The sequence below is a fragment of the Trifolium pratense genome, linkage group LG1 (assembly GCF_020283565.1).
Source record: "Trifolium pratense cultivar HEN17-A07 linkage group LG1, ARS_RC_1.1, whole genome shotgun sequence".
Classification (NCBI taxonomy): Eukaryota; Viridiplantae; Streptophyta; class Magnoliopsida; order Fabales; family Fabaceae; genus Trifolium; species Trifolium pratense.
The window spans coordinates 35,959,654-35,983,994 of record NC_060059.1 but is presented as its reverse complement, the minus strand read 5'-3'; the positions used below and the strand labels follow the sequence as shown (position 1 = coordinate 35,983,994).

Below are 24,341 nucleotides of genomic sequence, written 5' to 3'. Positions count from 1 at the left end.
ACAAGAAGTTTGATAACAGAGTTCCGCAAGTGATGGATATGTCTCCGACCGTAGAATTTGTTGCACCATGTTTTTATTAGATTAGATGAATGAATGAATTAGGATTTCAGTGTTACAAGCGGTATTTATAATCAATAATAATTCGTTTCGTGCCCTGCTATAACTCAGCTCCTCGGTCATTCCCAGATTCTTCCTGATGCATATAAACCATACTCAACGCTATATAATCTATACAAATGAATAAAACAGAACAAAAACTAATGGGGTGCATGTGTGTAAAGTTATCATCACGCATATATTATTTTATTGATCATGCATATATTTTATTTCATTGAGTGAAAGTAGTAATCCGTGAAGTCAAAAAAAGACCACACTACCACGCATATAGTAAAAGCATGCACTGTATTATTAAATAATGTTAAATTGAATGCGCTGTGGGTACATATATTTTATTCTATCAGTATGTGTGAAATGATTCCATTTCAAAAAAAAGGTGTGTGTATGGATTAAACATATATTTTATCAAGGGTTCCATAATCCATTTGTGGAGACCCGTAAGTTTAAAATATTAGATAAATGAATCATTCAGATAATGTGACACTTACTTGAATTCTAACAATCACCCTCTCAAATGTGTGAATTATCGGATTTTCTAGAGATATGATATAGAGAATATCTATGTAGATTAAGAATGTATTTTATTAAGCTACAATAGGTTTTATCCCATTTGATTTTTCTGGTAAGGTTTTTAATGAGATAAATGTTGTTTAAGTTCTTGCCTGTTTATTGTGGGTTTTGGTCTAGTCCCCTCATGTTCTGTAATTTTCCTCCCTTTTTCTTTATTTTTATCTAAAAAGGCACATTTGCCTATTTTATAAAAAAAAAAAAAAAAACTTTACTTCTTCATATTGTTTTTCTACTTCAGATGTTAGAAATTAGTTATTGAGCCCATGACTTTGTTTGATGTCCCTAAAATGTAATAACCTAAAGAACTCATTGTACTTGAATATATTTTGTAAAATAAATACTATCTTGCTGGAATCGTTATTCTCAGTTTTTTATGTTTAAACTTATTTTCACACCAAGAAAAAGTAATGTGTTGAAAAAACAGGGAATATATTAAGAATACTGAACTTGATATTAATAAGATGAAATTTTTTTCTTTGAGATTGATATTTTAAATTTATCTGAGTAGAACTGAATTCAATTTTCCTTGAGTAGGGTCTCAAGTTCGAATATTATGGAAGAATACAACTTAGTTGAGAGGGAAAATTCAAATAAAAGGCCCAAACAAGTTTACATCATAAAACAAAATCTAAACACAAATCCAAATCCTTTTAAACTGATCAATCGATCAAACAAAAGATAGAATAATACATATTTGACATGTCACAAATCATCTTCCATCATCCAAGGCAATTAATGGTTGATCTTTCAAGCTATCATACACATTAGTATATCCAAAATTAGAGCTATGATCACCAATTTCACTATAAATGCTAGAAGATGCCTCATGAAGTAAGCGTTGATTCTCCTCAAAATTTTGGTCTGTATCATTCCAAGGATGCCTCTCCGTTAATCTTATACCATCCAACTCCATAGCCACTTCCTTCATTGTAGGTCTTTCATCACTTCTAAGTCTCAAACACCTTGCTGCAAGAATAGCAACCTCCTTAATGTCCTTCTTGTTATCATCACTCAAAATTCCAACTTGAATAGCTTCAAATATTTTATCTTGTTTTAAACAAGACAAAAAGTGCATAGCAAGACTAATGCTCTCTTCCGGCCTATTAAAAGAGAGAGGTTTGTCCCCTGTTAAAAGCTCTGCAAGAACTACACCAAAGCTATAAACATCACTTTTCTCGGTTAACTGATGTGTTTGCATATACTCCGGATCTAAGTATCCAAGAGTTCCTTGAACCACTGTTGCTATTTCGGTTTGATCAAGTGGAACTAATCTTGAAGCTCCAAAATCAGAAACTTTTGCAGTGTAATTATCATCCAAGAGAATGTTGGTACTCTTAACATCTCGATGAATAATTGGTATTGAAGCAGCCGAATGTAGATACGATAAAGCTCCAGCTGTCTCTGCTGCTATTCTTAAACGTGTTTTCCATGTTGGATTATTTGGTTTGTCTTTAGTAGTTTGTATGAAGTCGAAAAGTGTACCGTTGCTAACGAATTCATAAACCAAGGAAGGAACTTCTGTCTCTAAACAACATCCTAAGAGTTTGACAACATTCCTATGATTTATTTGAGACAGAACAACTACTTCGTTAATGAATTGCTCAATTTGATTTGTGTCAATTACTTTGGATTTTTTGACAGCGACAATTTTGTTATCGGGTAAAATCCCTTTGAAGACAGTGCCAAAACCTCCTCTACCAATGATTAAGCTTTCATCGTAGTTTTTTGTGGCTTTTTTAAGTTCCTCTTCTGTGAATATTTGAGCCGATTGCGATGTCTCTTCTCTTGTAGATAGTTGTTGTAGCAAAATGGAACCACCGTTTTGTTGGAAGAATTTTTGCTTTAGTTTGATCAGTTTCCTTTTTTGATATGTCAAGTAAAGAGATGAAATCGCCACAAATAGAACAATGAGTCCAGCACTTAATCCTGCATTTGAAATGCATTGATTCAAGTTTGAATCACATATATGTACTTAAGCCATCTCGCACTAAACGAAACTATTTTAACTTCAACATCGGAAATTATTTTAACTTTCCATAACCAAAAAAAAAAAAAAAGTTAACCAAATCCTCCCGACTCTAAAAACACATATAAAAAGGATTTTGCTAACGAATGTCCCCGGCCCGGAGCACTATTTAAGCATTGAATGTATTTACACTATATTATAGTTTAGTTACATCCATTTCACAATGAATCTAAAAAGTAAAAAATTTCTTATACATAGGACCGTAGCCGTAGGTGTATAATTTTCAATGTGTTGATTTTATATATTTTCATAAAAATTCTATAAAAAATTTACCATTTAAGATATTAAAGAGTGGCCCGAAGTACTTAAAAAACTTAGCATTTCCCATATAAAAATTGGAACTGAAAATAAATTTGGGATATGCCAGATGCTTACCGATGGCAACCTTCGTAATTAAATCTCTTTTACTGCACCCAGCTCCTGTCTTTGTTCCATTACCGGATTGTCCATCCGGACAAAAACACTCGTGATGCCCATCCGTGTTGCGACAATGTTCTTCACTTATGCATGTGTGGTTATTTGTCTTACATTCATCGATGTCTGTCAGTGTAAATAACAGAGATAATAGTATTGTCAGAAACAAAATCACCATGTTGAAGAAAAAACAGATCATCACTATAGCATTTTTTGTTGATGTCAAGAAAATACCTTTTAGAACAATTTTAGTCTTCCCTATATTTTTTGTTATTTTTATTATAAGTAAGATTTATAAGTGAGATGACCAATAAACTTAATGCAAGAGTAATTCAATCTAGAGAAACTCGGTTCGAGACAAATATTTTTATCTAGTGAAAATTAATCTATACAATTTAAAATATCACCAGGTTGAACAAATATATGGCACGATATTTAATTTTCACCTGATGACGTTGTGATAAAAAATAAAATAAATTACAAATGATGAACAAAATTACCTTTGCAGCCATCTGGGTGATAAGGGTTTCCTGTATAACCTTCCTTACATTCACACCGGTAACCACCAAAATCAATATCCTCATCATGGCAATTACTATTATTCATGCAAGCCTTTGAAACCGTACAATTTTCCCATCCAACACTCCAATCAAGAATCAATGGAACCTCCTCAGAAGTAAAATTATACAAATCAGCAAGAGAAAAATTATAGAAACCATCTTTAACAATAAAAGAATAGCTACACCCACTATATTCCTCCGTTGAATTAGGAAATTCAGAAACTTCTATACTTATATTCTTCATCATACGTGGAATATCAACTTGACAACAACCAATACCTGAACATGTTCCGTTTTCAATTCCATCTAGATTACCATAACATCTTGTTAAACAACCGGTCGAGTATGTTTCTCCGCTGAAAATGCTGTTGAGATAACCGTAAGTGTCACAACCAACCGTTACGAACTTGTTTTTCATGTTGGATATTCTGAAACTGCCGGTGTCTAAACTGGGTGTGTTACTTCCGTCATAACAAAACCTGGAGATATAAAACAATACTTCCATTTGTCCTTCGAGGATGCTTATGTTGTTAACTTGTGACTCACCCCAAAATAATTTTGTGTCATTTACACATGTGAGGTTAAATTTTGGCGTTAGGAAACAAGTTCCTTGATTTGGTATTGATGAATCTGATATTCCAAAAGGAAATGGAATTGTGACATTTCCACATTTGTTTTTGCAACCGGGTAGGGATGTTGAAAAGGATTCATCCGATGCAAATACTATTGTTACCATGGATATTGATATTGTTACCATTAAAATTTGGCATAGTTGTGTGAGCTTTGTGTTCTGTTTCATTGTGTTTTGTTGGTTTCAATTGACTTGGTTCCTTTGTAGCATAAGGGAAGAAGAGGGCTTCATTTATTTATATGGTTTTTTGTGACTTTTTTCGTCATTGGCTGCTGATTAAGTGTTATTGACTTTAAGTGAAGATTGACTTGGTATCCTAGCATAAAAAGTATTTGATGCTTCTCGATCATATTATATTAGTTATTAAGCAATCATTTTCTTAACTAATGATATATTAAAGTTGGAAATTGCTAACAAATGTTAGACAATATCGAGATTGATTGCAATGTAAGTCTCACATTACTAATGTAGAACAAATGTCAAGAAAATTATATTAGAGAAGTGTCACATTACTTAGAGAAGTAGAGGGTGAGGGAGCTCAATGTATATATAGAGACCTCAAATTTTATGTTTCAACAAACCAAACAATAACACCTAAAAACACTCAAAGTTTATATTTGTGTCATTTTTTTTCTTCTCTTATATTGTTGTTTTAGAATACCGTGAGATGTAGTTCAATATTTACTTTAAAGATTGTGGGTGCATTGAAATCATAGGATGATTAAGAGTGAAATCTATGTATTGCAATAATTTTCATATAGTATTTATTATCCGATTGTCAATTTTGCTAATGGCCGTAATTTTTCTCATTTTTCTTCTTAAACTGTGTTATTTCCTACTTCGATTGTACTACTAGTACTAATTGATTGGAACAAAATGAAAGACACGCTTTAATCCCAAAAAAAAATAAAAAATGAAAGAGACGCTTTGATTTTAAATTCTTTTCTAGTGTATAGATTCCAAAAGTAACGTGTTTGATTAGTCAGGGTAGGGACAATTTGTGGCCAGTGGTGTTATTTCAATTACAAAAGGATATAAAACAAAAATTGGTACTCTGTCCAAAAAAACATTGGTATTGGATCGAACACGTATTAATAAGCAAAAATTAATTGGCTGCGTATTATTAAGTGTTGTTGACTTGGTCGTGGTATTCCATATTGTTTTTTCTTTCTAGTTTTATTAAATAAGTGTAGTCTTCACATATTTATTTGTTTTTGTGTATTTTGTTGTACCATTTTTGTGCGGTGTATTTTTTTTCCCGTCTTTGTGCGGTGTTCATTTGTTTCAAGTTGAATGATTAGATCCAATCAAATGCAAATTCATTCAATGTCGATTTTTGTGTCGTCAATGCTACAGATTTGGAGTTGTGGACATTCCAAACACTTAAATATAGTCATATTTGTAGGCTTATTTAATTTGCCGTTTTATACTTTTAACATGGATGTCGTGAGTTTGTTGGTAGATTCATCATTTTTGTTTTTAGAGAATTTTAATTTGTATTGCATCGATATATACTCTCCCAAAAACAAAATAGTGAGAACACTAGTACAAAAAACATTTTTTAAGTCTGTTAACAACGACATTTTAAATCGGTTCCGCACACGTCTTAATAATTCCCGACATAAGAAGTTTTTATTTGTTAAGTCGGATTTTGAGCCGTCTTAGAAAACACTTCTTAGGTCGGTCTAAAATTACCTTTTAAGTCGGGCCAGCTAGCGTCCGACCTGAGAAATTCCGACATAATAAGAAGTTTGAGTTGTTAACACGAATTTGGACTCCACCTAAGAAATAACTTCTTAGATCGGTTGTCTTTCACCCGACTTAAAAAAGCATAGAAAATATTTTTTAAAAAATTACATTCTAAATTTATTAAATTAAAAACCAAATTAAATACCATTGTAAAAGAACATTTTCCAGCACTATTCAATATATGCTAATTAAAAATTCAAAGTAATATACACAAAATAAGTAAGATGAGATCATAAAAAGAATAACATTCACCAAGCCCGTTTGGTTAAGGGTTTTTACATGAGTGGAAGGAATACATGATGCGAAAGAGGAATGTGGACCAGTTTCAGATTTAAAAAATACAAGGGAAAAGCTTCTTCAAAAAAATACTAGGGAAAAATACATATGCAATAAATTTCACATCAGGTTTTAGAATACCTGAAGGGAAAAGTCAACACAGTGGCAATCTTGTAATTACTTTGCAATCTTACTTTAAACAATTTTCCATCGGGCTATTATAATTAGTGTCACCAATGAGAAAACTCGTTCCTTGAATTTTTAAAAACATTTTTTCCCTCTCATACATATTCGTTTGCGCACAGACTGAAAACATAACTTTGAAACCCTAACTCTCTGAAGCACAAATCGTGTTTCATGAATCTCATGAAACCCTAACTCACTGAGTCCTCTCGTTTTTGTTCTTCGTTGTTCGTTTGTTATATCAGGTCCATGTTCTCATTTTTGTTCTGATTTCGATCGTTTTCTCATTTTCATGTTATGATCAATCTCATGAAACCAACCCTAACTCATTGTGTTAGTGTTCCACACGTTTGTGTTGATGACAGTGCCGTTGGTTGTTCGTTCTTGGTTCGTTGAGATTAGTAGTTTGTAACACCCTAAACCCTGACCGATATTTTAAACAAAAGATAAATTACATAAGCATATTAAATAATATTTCGAGAGGATATACATAAATCACAATTCCAACATAACAATTATATTTACAACTTCTAGCGTTATAACACGGGATGAGACATGAGTCATGACTCTTAGACTTTCTAAATGCATGTGGTACCAAGATCGGAAGTCAAAGGTGTATTATTGATCAACATTTCTCAATATCAGAATAATTAGAAGACTTAATTATCCTATCAACATCAGAGTAATTTTTGCTAATTACCCTATAAGCAACATCAGAATCATTATTATATAATTATCCTATTAACAAACATCATAAATTATTAATTATCCTATAAACATCATAAATTATTCATAAATCATTATTATATAATTATCCTATAAACAACAAATAATTCATGAAACAAATTCAAAGCTAGCAAAAGAAAAGAATTTAAGGGGTAAGGATCTACCCTTATGCATTAGCACTGACTAGTGAATGGAACTAAACTCACGCCCTTAGCTTAGATTTGCAGAAAACAAAAAGTCTCAATTTAAAAAAAAAAATGTTTTTTTTTCTTGAAGAAAAAATAATTTTAAAATAAAAAGTCTCAATTATTAGAGAGATTTGATTGGTTAAAAAAACGTTTTAAATTGTTAAAGGGAATATTTTAAATTCAAAGAACATTTTAAATTATGAGGGAACATTTTAATTTATTTTTTTTAAGAATAATAAATGTTTTTTTTATTTTAAAAATGATTTAATAAAAAGAAATCTTTTTTGGTCAAGATTACCCCTCACCTCCTCTCCATCTACTGCGAACCAAACAGACCCTAAAGGTTGATGATGATGTGCGATGGGTTGCTGTTGTTTTTCTTTCCAAGTTTTAGCTTTTCCCCTAATTTTCACGTAATGCTCCCATATTATTTTTTTCTAAACATAAAATAAAATCTTAACAGATATGTTTTCAATTTTAATTCCTAATAACATATCTCTTAAAAGATTTGTTTCCAAATTATATTTCCAAAATATATCAAATAGAGAATAAGCATTGACACAATGACCGCAACAAAAGGAACAGTTGGATATATATGGCTCCAGAATTGTTCTACATAAATATTAGAGGCTGACGTTTATAGTTTTGGGATGCCTTTGATGGAAATGGCAAGCAATAGGAGAAACTTAAATCCCCATGCAGAGCATTTATTTTCCATTTTGGATTTATGGTCAATTTGGAAATAGAACTTGGAGATATCATAGAGTAAGATATGGTAATAGTAAAGACCATGATAATAATGCACTTGGATCCCGTTTTTATTAAAATCAAAAGCCACACTTGATTGTAGCCCACAAAATATTAGAAAATATTCTAACACCTCATCGATCGAAGGAGATATTGAAAGCCTTGAAATACCTCCGGAACCAATCATGTATCCGGATGAAGTGATTTCCGCGGATGAAACAACCAATTTAGACCAAACAAATATCATGTGATTTCATTAGTTCAAGTGATTATGAAGAAAATATAACTAAACCTCTATTAGAGAACATTTATCGACACTGCAGAAAATGTAGTTTGTTAAAATCCACCATGTATAGAACACTTGTTCTTGTGTAATTTTACTTTTTCATATTGTTTTTCTAATCAGATGTTAGAAATGAGTTATTGAACCCATGACTCTGTTTGAAGTCCCTAAAATTCAAATAACCTTAAGAACTCATTGTACTTGAATATATTTTGTAAAATAAATACTATCTTGTTGGAATCGTTAGTCTTAAATTTTTATGTTTAAACTTTAAACTTGTTTTCACACCAAGAAAAAGTATCGTGCTGAAGAAACAGAGAATACTATGACATTATTCCTATGCAATTGATATTTTAAGTTTTTAACCAATACCACGTTGGCCTGAGTAGAACTGAAATCGAATTTCCTTAAGCAAGGTCTCAAGTTCAAATATTATGGACGGATAAAACTTAGTTGAGAGGGAAAATTCAAATAAATGGGACAGACAAGTTTACATAAAAGAACAACTATTGGGCGCCAATCATACATAATACAAAATCTAATCACAAATCCTTTTAAAATGATCAATCAAACAAAAGATAGAATAATACATATTTTACATGTCACAAATCATCTTCCATCATCCAAGGCAATCAATGGTTGATCTCTCAAGCTATCATAACCAGTAGTATATCCAACATTATAGCTATCATCACCATTTTCATTATAAATGCTAGAAAATGCCTCATGAAGTAAGCGTTGACCCTCTTCAAAATTTTGCTCTGTCTCATTCCAAGGATGCCTCTCAATTAACCTTATACCTTCCAACTCCATAGCCACTTCTTTCATGCTTGGTCTTTCATCACCTCTAAGTCTCAAACACCTTGCTGCAAGAATAGCAACCTCCTTAATCTCTTTCTTGTTTTCATCATTCAAAATACCAACTTGAATAGCTTCGAAAATTCGATCTTCTTTTAAACAAGACAAAAAGTGCATAGCAAGACTAGTGTTCTCTTCAGACCTATTAAAAGAAAGAGGTTTGTCTCCTGTTAAAAGCTCCGCAAGAACAACGCCAAAGCTATAAACATCACTTTTCTCAGTTAATTGATGTGTTTGCATATACTCTGGATCTAAATATCCAAGAGTACCTTGAACCATTGTTGCTATCTCAGTTTGATCAAGTGGAACCAATCTCGAAGCTCCGAAATCGGAAACTTTTGCGGTGTAGTTGTCATCTAAGAGAATGTTGGTACTCTTAACATCTCGATGAATAATTGGTATTGAAGCAGCCGAATGTAGATAAGATAAAGCTCCAGCTGTTTCTGCTGCTATCCTTAAACGTGTTTTCCATGTTGGATTATTTGCTTTATCTTTAGTATTTTGTATGAAGTCGAAAAGTGTACCGTTGCTAACGAATTCGTAAACCAAGGATGGAACTTCTGTTTCTAAACAACATCCTAAGAGTTTGACAACATTCCTATGATTTATTTGAGACACAGAACAACTACCTCGTTAATGAATTGTTCAATTTGATCTGCGTCTATTATTTTGGATTTTTTTACAGCAACAATCTTGTTGTCGGGTAAAATTCCTTTGAAGACTGTACCAAAACCTCCTCTACCGATGATTAAGCTTTCGTCATGATGGTTTGCACAATTTAGCTGTTTTCTGCAATGATGATCCAGACACATATGAAGAAGCTGCAAAGCATGAAGTGTGGAGAAAAGCAATGGATCAAGAAATTGAAGCCATTGAAAAGAATGGAACCTGGGAATTGACTGAATTACCAGAAGGAAGTAAAAGAATTGGAGTGAAATGGATCTTCAAAACTAAATACAATGAGAATGGAAAAGTTGAGAAGTATAAGGCTAGACTAGTAGCTAAAGGTTACAGTCAGCAGCATGGTGTTGATTACAGAGAGGTTTTTGCACCTGTTGCCAGATGGGATACTATAAGGTGTATATTGGCCTTATCTGCTAGCAAGGGATGGAAAGTGTATCAGCTTGATGTAAAGAGTGCTTTCTTACATGGTGAATTGACTGAAGATGTGTATGTTGAGCAGCCATGTGGCTACCAGACCAATGATAAGTATAAGGTGTACAAGCTCAAAAAGGCTCTATATGGCTTGAAGCAGGCTCCCAGGGCTTGGTACAGCAAGATTGAGTCATACTTTGTGCAGGAATCATTCACCAAATGTCCATATGAGCACACTCTTTTTATCAAACATGAAAAAGAAGGAAAAATTCTGATAGTAAGTCTATATGTTGATGATCTGATATACACAGGTAATGATGAGGAGATGTTTGAAAGTTTCAAAAGATCAATGAAAAGCAAGTTTGCAATGACAGATTTAGGGAGGATGAGGTATTTTTTGGGTGTTGAAATCAAACAAGCTAAAAATGGGATATTCATCTATCAACAAAAATATGCTCAAGATATATTGATGAGGTTTGGTATGGAGAATTGTAACAAAGTATGCAGTCCAATTGTCACTGGCTGCAAGTTAACAAAGAATGAAGGTGGGAAGCTTGTTGATGCTACTGAATATAGGCAAATGATAGGTTGTCTAATGTATCTTTTGGCCACAAGACCTGATCTTGCCTTCTCTGTATGTTTAGTAGCAAGATATATGGATAGGCCTACTGAACTACATTTGGCTGCTGTGAAAAGGATTCTGAGGTATCTGAAGGGTACAATCAATTTAGGGATATTGTACAAAAAGAATCAAGGTGAATTGAAACTGCAAGGCTGGACAGATTCTGACTATGCAGGTGATTTGGATGACAGAAAATCCACATCTGGATATGTGTTCATGTATGGAAATGGACCAATCTCATGGTCTTCAAAAAAACAAGCTATAGTGACTCTTTCCACTACTGAAGCTGAGTTTGTAGCTGCAGCATCTAGTGCCTGTCAAGCAGTATGGCTGAGAAGGATACTTGATCAACTTGGTCAAGCACAGGTGGGAGAAACTGTGATACTTTGTGATAACAGCTCTTCCATTAAGCTGTCAAAGAATCCAGTTTTACATGGTAAATGCAAACACATAGATGTTAGATACCACTTTCTGAGGGATCTTACCAAAGAGAAGATTGTTGAGTTGGAGCACTGCAGCACTCAAGATCAAGTTGCAGACATTATGACCAAGGCACTAAAGCTTGAGAGCTTTTGTAAATTGAGAGATAGACTTAGCATTTGTGATGTCATTACTGTTGTTTAGAATTTGTAATTCATAGTTGTATTAGAGGTTTAGCTTAAGGGAGGGTTTGTTGGATTGTAAGCTAAGCAGCTAAGCAGGCCTGGCTTGCCAAGCCCACAGGCGCGCGCGCGCAGGTTGGCTTGAGCCAACTAGTTGCTTGTTGTTCAAGCTAGTGTTAAATCTCCTTGTATACTTGCCTATATAAGGTGCATTGCCTTATGTGAATAATTGAGAACACCATTTTACCTAACAATATATCTAACCAATGTGAAACTTCTAACACCAGGAAATGGCAAAGTTGGACAATTAATTAACTGAGAAGTCAAAATAAATTATTGAATAAAAGAGAGTTCAAAATAGAGATTATTCTTATAATAATTGATAAGGGCCTTAGCGATCGACCTTAATCGTTTGGTCAAAATCACTCATTCTTCCATTTTACTCCATCTGTCCCAAAATAAATAACCTAATTTTGACTTGGTGTACTATTCATATGATCTTCTTTGATCTTATTTTTCTACTAATATATACATGTAAATATTATCATATAAGATCTTGTTTGATTTGTCTCGATAAGTATGTTCAAAATATATAACTTTTATAATTTTTAATAATACATAACTAAATATATAAACGATTAATGATGTGCAATATAAACGTAACTGTGGTCTAACATGTCATTTATTTTGGGACAGGGGGATTAGATTACGGGTGTGTTTGGTAACACAAATAAGCTAGCTTATAGCTTATTATATGAGCTTATAAGCTTGTTTCAAAAAATTAGAGGTGTTTGGTAACAAGCTTTTTATACTAGCTTATAGCTTTTTTTCAAATGCTATTTCAAGTAGCATTTGAGCTTATAGCTTATAGCTTTTTACACTTTATTCCATTTTTACCCTTTAATTTAATAACTACCCACTCTAAAAAAAAACTACCCACTATAAATTATGTAATTTTATATTTAATAACCACTTTAAAAGTTAATTTTACCAAACACTTTAATTTCAATAAGCTAGCTTTTCAGCTATCAGCTATAAGCTAGCTTTTCAGCTATCAGCTAGCTTATCAGCTATCAGTTAACTTATAGCTTATTTTTACCAAACAGACTCTACATCGTCTCATAATGACTCCCTCCCTGCCATTCAAACAAACTTTATATTCAGATTCAGTCATAATCATAGTTCTGCTAATTGGAAACTGCCATTAATTTTCATATGGGTCGTTCCAAATAACTTTGGGTCGCTAGTCTCACTCACGTAGATGACCCGCCATGTTATCCCTGAACTTGAACTGGATGGTCGTGAAGAGTGAGAGGGGGGAGGTGGGGCTGGAAATGGGAATGGGAATTGGATGCGGTGGTAGAAGCCAAAAACAAAGGAAAGAAATGAGAAATGATCATATATGGACAGTTTTCATGGTAGAATTTTAAAATTAAAAAATTCATATTATATTAAATAAATGAGATATACTTGCTTATGCACCATGCATAAATATCCCAAATTGCTTAGCGCGTCCCCTAGATTTTTTTTAAATTTTTTTTTTGATTACTGAATTTTAGTTTATTGATTAGGGATAATTTTCAGAGTATTATGTATGGTTAAATGTTTTAGTAGTTAGTTTTAAGCTAAACTCATGCCAAAACCATTTTGCCGTAGAATGATTTCAGAGATATGTACTCCAAAATCATTAGATGTACTTAATAGTTTGTATGTTAATTATGATAAATTATACCATAATTACAGTACATGTTTTAGTATGTAATTTTAAATTAAAATATGGCTATATAATCATCTAACACAATTAATTTAAAATGGGTTCTTATAGTATGTACTTCAAAGGAACAACAATCATTATTTAATTGGAAATGGGGAGCGCGCTAGAAATCTTGGGGGCGTGCTAAAACTCTGGGGGAGGAAAAAAATGGGGGTCGCGCTAGAAATCTGGAGAGGAAAAAAAACTAGGGGGCGCGCTAGTAATCTGGGGAGAAAAAAAACTATGGGGTGCGCTAGAAACCTGGGGGGAGAAAAAAAACTGGGGGACGCGCAAGAAAATATGGGGGCTTGCTAGAAACAAACTGGGGGGCGCACGAGAAAATCTGGGGGTGCGTTAAGCATATGGGGGACACGTTAAGCAATTTTCATTATTTATGCATGGTGCATAAGGAAAAAACTTATGCACTATAACCACTCCCTTTTAACTCGTAACATATCTCATAACAGATTTGTTCCAAAATATATCCAATAGAGAATAGCATTGTCACAATGACTGCAACAAAAGGAACAGTTATGGCCTCAAAATTGTTCTACAAAAATATTGGAGGCGTGTCATATAAGGCTGACGTTTATAGTTTTGGGATGCTTTTGATGGAAATGACAAACAATAGGAGAAACTTAAATCCCCATGTAGAGCATATTCAAGCCAAGTTTACTTTCCCTTTTGGATTTATGGTCAATTTGGAAATGAGAGAGAAATAGAACTTGGAGATATCATAGAGGAAGATATGAAAATAGTAATTAGTAAAGAAGATGATAATAGTCCCTCAATGAGTAAAGTAGTGAAGATGATTGAAGGAGACATTGAAAGCCTTGAACAATTAACTTAGACCAAACAATATCATGTCATGTGATTTCATTACTTCAAGTGATTCTGAAGAAAACATACCTAAACCTCTAATTGAGAACATTTATTGACACTGCAGAAAATGTAGTTTGTAAAAATCCACCATTGTCTAGAACATTGTTCATGTGTAATTAATTAACTTTACTTTTTCGCTCCGTACTTTTTTTCCCTTCATTTAGGTTTTATCCCATTAGGTTTTTCTGGTAAGGTTTTTAATGAGACAAATGTTATTTAAGTTCTTGCCTGTTTATTGTGGGTTTTGGTCTAGTCCCCCATGTTCCGTAATTTTCCTCCCTTTTTCTTTATTTTTATCTAAAAAGGCACATTTGCCTATTTTTAAAAAAAAAAAAAAAAAACTTTACTTTTTCATATTGTTTTTCTACTTCAGATGTTAGAAATTAGTTATTGAACCCATGACTTTGTTTGATGTCCCTAAAATGTAATAACCTAAAGAACTCATTGTACTTGAATATATTTTGTAAAATAAATACTATCTTGTTGGAATGGTTATTCTCAGTTTTTCATGTTTAAACTTATTTTCACACCAAGAAAAAGTAATGTGTTGAAAAAACAGGGAATATATTAAGAATACTGAACTTGATATTAATAAGATGAAATTTTTTTCTTTGAGATTGATATTTTAAATTTATCTGAGTAGAACTGAATTCAATTTTCCTTGAGTAGGGTCTCAAGTTCGAATATTATGGAAGAATACAACTTAGTTGAGAGGGAAAATTCAAATAAAAGGCCCAAACAAGTTTACATCATAAAACAAAATCTAAACACAAATCCAAATCCTTTTAAACTGATCAATCGATCAAACAAAAGATAGAATAATACATATTTGACATGTCACAAATCATCTTCCATCATCCAAGGCAATTAATGGTTGATCTTTCAAGCTATCATACACATTAGTATATCCAAAATTAGAGCTATGATCACCAATTTCACTATAAATGCTAGAAGATGCCTCATGAAGTAAGCGTTGATTCTCCTCAAAATTTTGGTCTGTATCATTCCAAGGATGCCTCTCCGTTAATCTTATACCATCCAACTCCATAGCCACTTCCTTCATTGTAGGTCTTTCATCACTTCTAAGTCTCAAACACCTTGCTGCAAGAATAGCAACCTCCTTAATGTCCTTCTTGTTATCATCACTCAAAATTCCAACTTGAATAGCTTCAAATATTTTATCTTGTTTTAAACAAGACAAAAAGTGCATAGCAAGACTAATGCTCTCTTCCGGCCTATTAAAAGAGAGAGGTTTGTCCCCTGTTAAAAGCTCTGCAAGAACTACACCAAAGCTATAAACATCACTTTTCTCGGTTAACTGATGTGTTTGCATATACTCCGGATCTAAGTATCCAAGAGTTCCTTGAACCACTGTTGCTATTTCGGTTTGATCAAGTGGAACTAATCTTGAAGCTCCAAAATCAGAAACTTTTGCAGTGTAATTATCATCCAAGAGAATGTTGGTACTCTTAACATCTCGATGAATAATTGGTATTGAAGCAGCCGAATGTAGATACGATAAAGCTCCAGCTGTCTCTGCTGCTATTCTTAAACGTGTTTTCCATGTTGGATTATTTGGTTTGTCTTTAGTAGTTTGTATGAAGTCGAAAAGTGTACCGTTGCTAACGAATTCATAAACCAAGGAAGGAACTTCTGTCTCTAAACAACATCCTAAGAGTTTGACAACATTCCTATGATTTATTTGAGACAGAACAACTACTTCGTTAATGAATTGCTCAATTTGATTTGTGTCAATTACTTTGGATTTTTTGACAGCGACAATTTTGTTATCGGGTAAAATCCCTTTGAAGACAGTGCCAAAACCTCCTCTACCAATGATTAAGCTTTCATCGTAGTTTTTTGTGGCTTTTTTAAGTTCCTCTTCTGTGAATATTTGAGCCGATTGCGATGTCTCTTCTCTTGTAGATAGTTGTTGTAGCAAAATGGAACCACCGTTTTGTTGGAAGAATTTTTGCTTTAGTTTGATCAGTTTCCTTTTTTGATATGTCAAGTAAAGAGATGAAATCGCCACAAATAGAACAATGAGTCCAGCACTTAATCCTGCATTTGAAATGCATTGATTCAAGTTTGAATCACATATATGTACTTAAGCCATCTCGCACTAAACGAAACTATTTTAACTTCAACATCGGAAATTATTTTAACTTTCCATAACCAAAAAAAAAAAAAAAGTTAACCAAATCCTCCCGACTCTAAAAACACATATAAAAAGGATTTTGCTAACGAATGTCCCCGGCCCGGAGCACTATTTAAGCATTGAATGTATTTACACTATATTATAGTTTAGTTACATCCATTTCACAATGAATCTAAAAAGTAAAAAATTTCTTATACATAGGACCGTAGCCGTAGGTGTATAATTTTCAATGTGTTGATTTTATATATTTTCATAAAAATTCTATAAAAAATTTACCATTTAAGATATTAAAGAGTGGCCCGAAGTACTTAAAAAACTTAGCATTTCCCATATAAAAATTGGAACTGAAAATAAATTTGGGATATGCCAGATGCTTACCGATGGCAACCTTCGTAATTAAATCTCTTTTACTGCACCCAGCTCCTGTCTTTGTTCCATTACCGGATTGTCCATCCGGACAAAAACACTCGTGATGCCCATCCGTGTTGCGACAATGTTCTTCACTTATGCATGTGTGGTTATTTGTCTTACATTCATCGATGTCTGTCAGTGTAAATAACAGAGATAATAGTATTGTCAGAAACAAAATCACCATGTTGAAGAAAAAACAGATCATCACTATAGCATTTTTTGTTGATGTCAAGAAAATACCTTTTAGAACAATTTTAGTCTTCCCTATATTTTTTGTTATTTTTATTATAAGTAAGATTTATAAGTGAGATGACCAATAAACTTAATGCAAGAGTAATTCAATCTAGAGAAACTCGGTTCGAGACAAATATTTTTATCTAGTGAAAATTAATCTATACAATTTAAAATATCACCAGGTTGAACAAATATATGGCACGATATTTAATTTTCACCTGATGACGTTGTGATAAAAAATAAAATAAATTACAAATGATGAACAAAATTACCTTTGCAGCCATCTGGGTGATAAGGGTTTCCTGTATAACCTTCCTTACATTCACACCGGTAACCACCAAAATCAATATCCTCATCATGGCAATTACTATTATTCATGCAAGCCTTTGAAACCGTACAATTTTCCCATCCAACACTCCAATCAAGAATCAATGGAACCTCCTCAGAAGTAAAATTATACAAATCAGCAAGAGAAAAATTATAGAAACCATCTTTAACAATAAAAGAATAGCTACACCCACTATATTCCTCCGTTGAATTAGGAAATTCAGAAACTTCTATACTTATATTCTTCATCATACGTGGAATATCAACTTGACAACAACCAATACCTGAACATGTTCCGTTTTCAATTCCATCTAGATTACCATAACATCTTGTTAAACAACCGGTCGAGTATGTTTCTCCGCTGAAAATGCTGTTGAGATAACCGTAAGTGTCACAACCAACCGTTACGAACTTGTTTTTCATGTTGGATATTCTGAAACTGCCGGTGTCTAAACTGGGTGTGTTACTTCCGTCATAACAAAACCTGGAGATATAAAACAATACTTCCATTTGTCCTTCGAGGATGCTTATGTTGTTAACTTGTGACTCACCCCAAAATAATTTTGTGTCATTTACACATGTGAGGTTAAATTTTGGCGTTAGGAAACAAGTTCCTTGATTTGGTATTGATGAATCTGATATTCCAAAAGGAAATGGAATTGTGACATTTCCACATTTGTTTTTGCAACCGGGTAGGGATGTTGAAAAGGATTCATCCGATGCAAATACTATTGTTACCATGGATATTGATATTGTTACCATTAAAATTTGGCATAGTTGTGTGAGCTTTGTGTTCTGTTTCATTGTGTTTTGTTGGTTTCAATTGACTTGGTTCCTTTGTAGCATAAGGGAAGAAGAGGGCTTCATTTATTTATATGGTTTTTTTCGTCATTGGCTGCTGATTAAGTGTTATTGACTTTAAGTGAAGATTGACTTGGTATCCTAGCATAAAAAGTATTTGATCCTTCTCGATCATATTATATTAGTTAAGCAATCGTTTTCTTAACATGATATATTAAAGTTGGAAAATGCTAACAAACGTCAGAGAATATTGAGGTTGATTGCAATTTAAGTCTCGCATTACTAATGAAGGACAAATATCAAGAAAATTATATTAGAAAAGTCTCACATTGCTTAGAGAAGTACAGGGTGAGGGAGCTCAATGTATATATAGAGACCTCAAATTTTATGTTTCAACAAACCAAACAATAACACCTAATAAAACACTCTAAGTTTATATTTGTGTCATCTTTTTTTTCCTTTCCTTCTCTTATATTGTTGTTTTAGAATACCGTGAGATGTAGTTCAAATATTTACTTTAAAGATTGTGGGTGTACTGAAATCATATAGTGATTAAGAGTGAAATCTATGTACTGCAATAATTTTCACATAGTATTTTTTATCCGATTGTCGATTTTGCTAATGGCCGTAATTTTTCTCATTTTTCTTCTTAAACTCTTTTATTTCCTACTTCGATTGTACTACTAATTGATTGGAACAAAATGAAAAACACGCTTTAATCCCAAAAAAAAATAAAAAATGAAAGACACGCTTTGATTTTAAATTCTAGTGTACTATATAGATTCCAAAAGTAACGTGTTTGACTAGTCAGGGTAGGGACAATTTGTGGCCAGTGGTGTACTGGTGTTGTATTTCAATTACAAAAGGGTATAAAACAAAAAGGTGACAACTTGAGTACCCATTCCATAAAATTGGGTCAGCTGACCCATCCTAAATGTCTTAAATATATTGGTCCACTAAAATATCATTTATAATATTACTAAAGTAATGTTAAATTTCAATTATCACAACACAACTTTTAATAATTGTAAATACACCCATATTCCAATTCTCTTCATTTTTATTTTTTTTACGGATCATTCATTTCATCCATTATCTTCCATCTTCTTCCTCTTGACATGCACTTTTAGTATTCTCAAAAATCTCTTTTGACTTCTTCTTCTCTAAATGCACATCTTTCTTTTTACCCGAAATATGGGTAACATGGTATAGATATTAAATCTGGGTATTTTCTTCAACAAGCCTGAGTAGTTCTTTAGCAAATTTAGGTATTTGTTCTTCATATTTTGTCCAATTTTGAGTTTAGTATTTGATTTAACAAAATTTTAATCGAAATTAAAATCAGAAATAAATTAGAAATTAATTGTATGATGTTTCTGAGTTATTAATTGTGGTTTTTTATGTTAAAATTGGCCGGCAACGTTCAAGATTCAGATCTGAGGCGGATCTGAATTCGGGTCAAAGTGACCCGCTAGAGGTTGAAGATGAAGTTGTTTTGTTCTGTTGTTGCTTATCACGTATTTATATATTATGAAACTGAACAAAATCACAACAACATTTCCTGGCTCAGTGGTTACGCATGTGCAAATTCTACCCAATTGTTGCGTGTTCTAGCCTTTGTGAAGGCAAGTTTTTTATAGTAACTAATTTTTTTTAAACTATTGTTTGTGAGTTCAATGCTTTGGTTAAAGTGTTAAACCATTTTTTTTTTCAATTTTATTAGTTCCTATTTTAAAAACTAATTAGGTTTGTTCCTTCTTTTTTTTTTTTTACAAAAAAAGTTAATTTGGACTAATAATTATTTATAAATTAAATATGAATATTAAATTAACGAGATTGAAGTGTCTGATTGTCGAAATTTAAATATTTATTTGATCGTTAGTCCGTTTAGGTAACATATTATTAAACGAATAAAAAATATTTAAAAGTAAAGTAAATTACACTCCCCTCTTATGTTAAAATATACATTTTAGTCCATTTTAACATAAATAAATATTTTTGTGATAACAATATTTTTGTGATAACAATTAACTTTATAATTAGAGATCGTCGTACAACGTTAGAGCTGTCAAAACGGGCGGCCCGACCAAATTCGGGTCAGTCCGGTCGGGCTTCGGGCTTCATCGGGCCGGGCTAAAAAGCTCGGATAAAAAACGGGCTACCAAAATTAGTGCCCGAGCCCGGCCCGGTACGGGTTGTCGGGCTTTCGGACCGCCCAATTTATTTTTTTATTTTTTATTTTATATTTAGTGCTCAAACTCGACATTATAAATATGATCGATAATTTTCGCGCGTCCTATTTTTACTCATCCGCTACTTATATTATATATATAATAATTCTCGGGCGCCCTATTTTTACTCATCCGCTACTTATGAGTTTCTCGCGCCCTATTTTTACTCATCCGCTACTTACGAGTTTCTTGCGCGTCATATTTTTACTCATCCGCTATACCTACGATTTTCTCGCGCGCCCTATTTTTAGTCATCCGCTACTTACGAGTTTCTCGGGCGACCTATTTTAACTTAAAAATAAATGCATAAATTAAATGACTGAAAAGTAAATGTTGTGTGTATGACCACACGGGGGTGGTTAAGTGTGGTCGGATCCCTCCCTTACTCCTGCTTGGTTGCTCAATTATTTCTCTCTCCTAGGATTTAGACTATTGAAAATAGGTGCGATGTATTTATTATGTGTGTCTATTTCTATTACAAACTTCTACATAGCTTAGTTAAAGGTTACCCTACTTTATTTAGACACCCTAATCCAGAACTCCACTTTTTCGTTAAAACTTTGGTCTCATCGCCCTAGGGACCCCTAAATTATAAGTTGTCACATTTGCCTAAAACTAGTCACCTACCCACAGACATACTCTGCAAGGTAGAATTTAACGTTTTATTCCAATCTTATACTAAGACCGCATATAGTGAATTTAATGCTCTCATGTAGGCCTTAGCACGCTGTCCTTCGGTCGGGATTACTAACTTCGTTTCCTATGCGATATCCACTAGGTCCTTAGATTTTATTATAATGTGATCAATATTAAAATAACTAAAACCAGACAATAAAAAAAGTTTAAAGTAGAAATAATTGAATTTATATAACCAAGCATTCGTAAGGGAGTTTTTCGCTAGTGAAAACTTATAAATTAACATAAAATTTTATTTATTTGCACAAAGTATTTTTCATAAGCTCAAAAATAAATCAAAATAAACTAAAGGCAGTAAAAATAAGTTAATGCTCATTTTTTTTGAAGAAAATAGTTAATCCTCGTGAACTTATAAGCTACTATAAGTTATAAATTACTATAAGCTCAAAGTTATCAAAGACTCCATTTATTTTTTATAATTAAATTATATTTTATTAGTTCTAAACACAATAAACAGACTAATAATTTATTTCAATATATTTTAATTACATATAGAAATATAAAAAATGAAACTTTAATTAGTATGTTTTTCAAAGAACAAATATGGCGTTTGTAAAAAAAAAAAGAAAATGATGGGTTACTTTGAGAAGATGAACAGCACACTTAATTGATCATAGGAATTGGTAAAAGTTGCAATTAATGTATTTAGGTTGAATATGTAATTATACATAATATCACATACTAATCTACTATAAACAATAGTGGTGGCTCAAATTTCTAGTTTGACAACTTGGATGGGTAGTAGCATGGGTAAGGATATCAATGGGTAGATAAGAATTTGCCAAACAAAAATTGGTACTCTGTCCAAAAAAAACATTGGTAATGGATGGAACACGTATTAATAAGCAAAAATTAATTGGCTGCGTATTATTAAGTGTTGTTGACTTGGTCGTGGTATTCCATATTGTTTTTTCTTTCTAGTTTTATTAAATAAGTGTGGTCTTCACATATTTATTTGTTTTTGTGTATTTTGTTGTACCGTTTTTGTGCGGTGTATTTTGTTTTTCCGTCTTTGTGCGGTGTTCATTTGTTTCAGGTTGAAAGATTAGATCCAATCAAATGCAAATTCATTCAATGTCGATTTTTGTGTCATCAATGCTACAGATTTGGAGTTGTGGACATTCCAAACACTTAAATATAGTCATATTTGTAGGCTTATTTAATTTGCCGTTTTATGCTTTTAATATGGATGTCGTGAGTTTGTTGGTAGATTCATCATTTTTGTTTTTAGAGAATTTGAATTTGTATTGCATCGATATATACTCTGCCAAAAACAAAATAGTGAGAACACTAGTACAAAAAAACACTTTTTAAGTCTGTTAACAACGACATTTTAAATCGATTCCGCACACGTCTTAATAATTCCCGACATAAGAAGTTTTTATTTGTTAAGTCGGATTTTGAGCCGTCTTAGAAAACACTTCTTAGGTCGGTCTAAAATTACCTTTTAAGTCGGTCCATCGTCCGACCTGAGAAATTCCGACATAATAAGAAGTTTGAGTTGTTAACACGAATTTGGACCCTACCTAAGAAATAATTTCTTAGATCGGTTGTCTTTCACCCGACTTAAAAAAGCATAGAAAATATTTTTAAAAAAATTACATTCTAAATTTATTAAATTAAAAACCAAATTAAATACCATTGTAAAAGAACATTTTCCAGCACTATTCAATATATGCTAATTAAAAATTCAAAGTAATATACACAAAATAAGTAAGATGAGATCATAAAAAGAATAGTACACACACATATATATATATATACTTAGAAACAAAAGTAAAACATAACATTCACCAAGCCCGTTTGGTTAAGGGTTTTTACATGAGTGGAAGGAATACCTGATGCGAAAGAGGAATGTGGACCAGTTTCAGATTTAAAAAATACAAGGGAAAAGCTTCTTCAAAAAAATACTAGGGAAAAATACATATGCAATAAATTTCACATCAGGTTTTAGAATACCTGAAGGGAAAAGTCAACACAGTGGCAATCTTGTAATTACTTTGCAATCTTACTTTAAACAATTTTCCATCAGGCTATTAGTGTCACCAATGAGAAAACTCGTTCCTTGTAATTACTTTGCCTTCTAGTTCTTGGGAAAGTTTCTTATTACGTCTTATTTGACTTGGGATTAAGATTGAACTGGTATCCTCACATTTTTATTTGAATCAAGTGCAACTTGTAACATAACGAGAGCCAATTAGAGACAAACAACGATGGAAAATTATATGTCATTCAACTTAAAAATAAAATAAAATTGCAATGACATCTCTAGCTTATTATAAATTTTTAAGATAGGAAAGTCTTACAAAAATAATTATTTTTACTTTCTTTCAAAAGCACGCGGTTCTCAAAAGCAGTTCTTGAACTTAGGTCCAATCTAAGGTCAGATATAGGGTTTGTTTGTTTCAAATTTAATTTATTTTTTTTTTTTTATATTTTAGAAAATAAATTTTGTAAAACCGCTTTTCAAAATATTACCAATTTTTTTATATTTATTTTTTCTAAATTGAAACACTAGTTTTGACAGCATATAACATAAACATACATATTATTGAAGATCAAAACATAGTCAAATTTGCAATTTTTTCAAAAAATTGTATTTCAAAAATGATTTTTATAAAAATCTATTTGAAATAGTTTTAAAATTAAGTGATTTTTTGAAATTTTGATATCCAAAAAAAAAGTTTCAATAAAATGATGAAATTCCTAAAATAACATTTTAAGAATAACTATTCGATACAAATTTTAATTCACCAATAGGGAGTATTATAAGATTGCAAAATAACTATTCGGTCTTATTTGCAATCTTATTATACTTTGTTATGGTGGAATATTTCTAAACTACCCTTAAAAAAATAATTTTACCTGCAATTACAATATTAAAAAATTACAAGTTTGCAAATCAGTCTATATCGGGGGCATCATTTTTATTTGCAGACAATCTCATTACCCCGTCTTTTATATAACTATTTTGTGTCCCGAGGACTGCTAGCAACACACTCTTTAACAAACACATTCTAACACACTTTCTTCTATTGGTGAAAATTTATATGGGTCCCATAAAAGTTATATGGGTTCACATTTTTTCATGGGACCCATGTGAATTTCAACCAATAAAAGAGAGTCCCACATTGATTTTTTTTTTAATAGTTAAAATTTTATTAAAAAGAAAGGAATAGAAGAAACATAAGTACAAAAAAG

At 32.2% G+C, this 24,341-nt stretch overlaps 1 protein-coding gene across 1 annotated transcript; it reads right to left on the bottom strand.

The window, feature by feature from the left end:
• Nucleotides 1-1,140: 1,140 nt before the first annotated feature.
• LOC123893250 lies at nucleotides 1,141-18,332 on the bottom strand. The gene is made up of 7 exons (XM_045943184.1): nucleotides 17,358-18,332; nucleotides 16,819-16,983; nucleotides 15,879-16,343; nucleotides 9,101-9,828; nucleotides 3,628-4,498; nucleotides 3,089-3,253; nucleotides 1,141-2,613 (listed from the first exon to the last, which is right to left on the bottom strand). Exons 1-7 carry the CDS (start codon nucleotides 18,214-18,216, stop codon nucleotides 1,397-1,399), a joined length of 4,470 nt encoding a protein of 1,489 aa, XP_045799140.1. The 5' UTR covers nucleotides 18,217-18,332; the 3' UTR covers nucleotides 1,141-1,396.
• Between the last annotated feature and the right edge of the window lie 6,009 nt (nucleotides 18,333-24,341).

Coding starts and splice junctions, on each gene's coding strand:
- LOC123893250 (XM_045943184.1), bottom strand. CDS start 18,216: ATGAAACAGAACACAAAGCTCACACAACTATGCCAAATTTTAATGGTA. Junction 16,344..16,818: donor AATTACGAAGGTTGCCATCG/GTAAGCATCTGG, acceptor TTTCAAATGCAG/GATTAAGTGCTGGACTCATT. Junction 3,254..3,627: donor TCACCCAGATGGCTGCAAAG/GTAATTTTGTTC, acceptor TTACACTGACAG/ACATCGATGAATGTAAGACA.